This window comes from Palaemon carinicauda, chromosome 32, assembly GCF_036898095.1.
Source record: "Palaemon carinicauda isolate YSFRI2023 chromosome 32, ASM3689809v2, whole genome shotgun sequence".
NCBI classification, from domain to species: Eukaryota; Metazoa; Arthropoda; class Malacostraca; order Decapoda; family Palaemonidae; genus Palaemon; species Palaemon carinicauda.
In genome coordinates, this window is record NC_090756.1 from 21,445,465 (window position 1) to 21,447,964 (window position 2,500).

Here is a 2,500-nt window from a genome sequence, read left to right on the forward strand (position 1 = left end):
CTACTTACATTACTTTAAGGGTTGCTATTCTGGTCCTGCATATTTAAAGGCCCTTGAGCCTAGATTAGACATATATCTAGGTTCCAATAATTTGAAATCATCTGTAACTATTGCTTGCTTGCTTGCACACACACACACACACACACACACACACACACACACACACACACACACACACACACACACATATATATATATATATATATATATATATATATATATATATATATATATATATATATATATCACTAACATTCGTGATTTTAATCAATGTAAATATCAACCACAAGGTTGAATTCGGTATTAAATGCCATTGTGGTTGATATTTACACACACACACACACACACACACACACACACACACACACACACACACACACACACACACATATATATATATATATATATATATATATATATATATATATATATATATATATATATATATATAATGCATATATATAACTAAGCGTATAAAAATTGCGTATTATATTAACAATAAATATGCATGTAACTTAAGCAGACGAAGAACAAATTATCCTTTTCCAGTATCTACCTGGACATTAAAAAAAAAAAAATCCTTTAATAACTCTCCATTCGTCAACAGGTGTGATTGTGGTTCAGAGGTCACAACAGAAGAGAGGGTTGCCAAATACCTCAATAATCTCATGGATGAGATTGATTTAACCACAAACAGGTGATTTATATAATCAGTTTTATATTTGTCTTTCAGGAAAATTTCATGAATTAATTTGTTTTTAGTTTTTTTTTTTTTTTTTAATTTAGGGAATTAATTTACATGTTTGTAAATAAGGCAAGATAATTTCTAGCCTCACTTTGCATTAGATAAAACACAATTTAAAAAAAAAAAACTGTTGCAAATTAATATTCTTAATATTAAATTGAGATAAATTATTCCTGACCTTCATAAAAGATCCTTCATTTCTCATCCTGCCCAGAACCGCACAGGAGTCCATCCTAGCAACCCATCCATCCCTAGCCATAGGGTTCCTGACGCAGCAGGAGAGAAGGGGCTGGAGGTGCTCCAACACCCCAGGGATCTTTTCCATCAAGCATCGAAACTCAATCTGGCAAGAGGCGGATATAGCGGGGCATACCTTCCTGTTGTACGGCGCATATTACGACGATAGGGATCGCAGAGGTGAGATAGGATTATAGGAGTGACCCCCGGCCCTACCATACCCAAGCCAAAACCTATACCACTATTTATCTCAGCGTAAGAAGTTTACCATAAACCAACTTGGCAATTTAAGGGAGTTTACCATCGTATTATTTTGGTGATTCACTTTCTATAAAGGATACCTTAACGTTTTCTATGATATAAACTCAAGGGTAACTATAATAAAACTAATTTCTTCCTAATTTGGATTCTGCATTTCTTACAAGGACCTTTGGTGAGGATTCTGGGCATGGTCCAATCCACGTGGCCTCCTACGCCCACATGTCATATGTGGTACAAGAATGATGTGATGCCAACAGCAACCAGGGCAATCAACATAGGTAAAAAAAAAAGCTTTTATTAATAAGATGTAGCGAATAGTATACATTAATACATATATTAAGTGCATCGAAGTTATGCATAAAGTTTCCCTTTATCAATGAATGGTAGAATGTATGTATGAATATATGTACAGTATTCATACATGTATACACAAACACACATATATTACACACACACACACACACACACACACACACACACACACACACACACATATATATATATATATATATATATATATATATATATATATATATATATATATATATATATATATATATATATAATAATAATAATGAGTCATACATAGAAATGAAGGGAAGATGATTCTACGCCTATTTTCCGTGTTGGAGCCCCTGGGCTTATAGCATCCTGCTTTTCCAACTAGGGTTGTAGCTTAGCAAGTAGTAGTAATAATAATAATAATAATAATAATAATAATAATAATAATAATAATAATAATAATAATAATAATAAATGCATAAACAATATTTACAAAGTATTTACGTTATTCTTGCAACAAATATATATATATATATATATATATATATATATATATATATATATATATATATATATATATATATATATATATAAATAAATAAATATATATATATATACATATATATATATATATATATATATATATATATATATATATATATATATATATATATATATATATATATATATATATATATATAAAGAGAGCTACAAGCGTTGTAGGACGTTGTCCTTACATATATATATATATATATATATATATATATATATATATATATATATATATATATATATATATATATATATATAAATTACACAACATTTCTGCAAGAAGGCTTTATACCTATAGATTGGAGAAGCTTTCCCATCATACTAATTCACAAAACGGGAGACACTAAAGACTCGACATATTATCGAGCAAAAAGTTTACTCTTAATAATACATAAAAGACCATATAAGGTCGAATAGAAAGAC

The 2,500-nt window shown here is 29.1% G+C and overlaps 1 protein-coding gene across 3 annotated transcripts in view; it reads left to right on the top strand.

Moving 5' to 3' along the window:
- LOC137625315 (uncharacterized) overlaps positions 1–2,500 on the top strand; it is a 13,761-nt gene that overhangs the window by 2,348 nt on the left and 8,913 nt on the right. For all 3 annotated transcript variants that reach the window (XM_068356146.1, XM_068356144.1, XM_068356145.1), the window contains exons 3-5: positions 608–697; positions 960–1,162; positions 1,408–1,521. In XM_068356146.1, the coding sequence (XP_068212247.1) occupies positions 608–697; positions 960–1,162; positions 1,408–1,521 (407 nt within the window). The remainder of the gene's footprint in view (positions 1–607; positions 698–959; positions 1,163–1,407; positions 1,522–2,500) is intronic.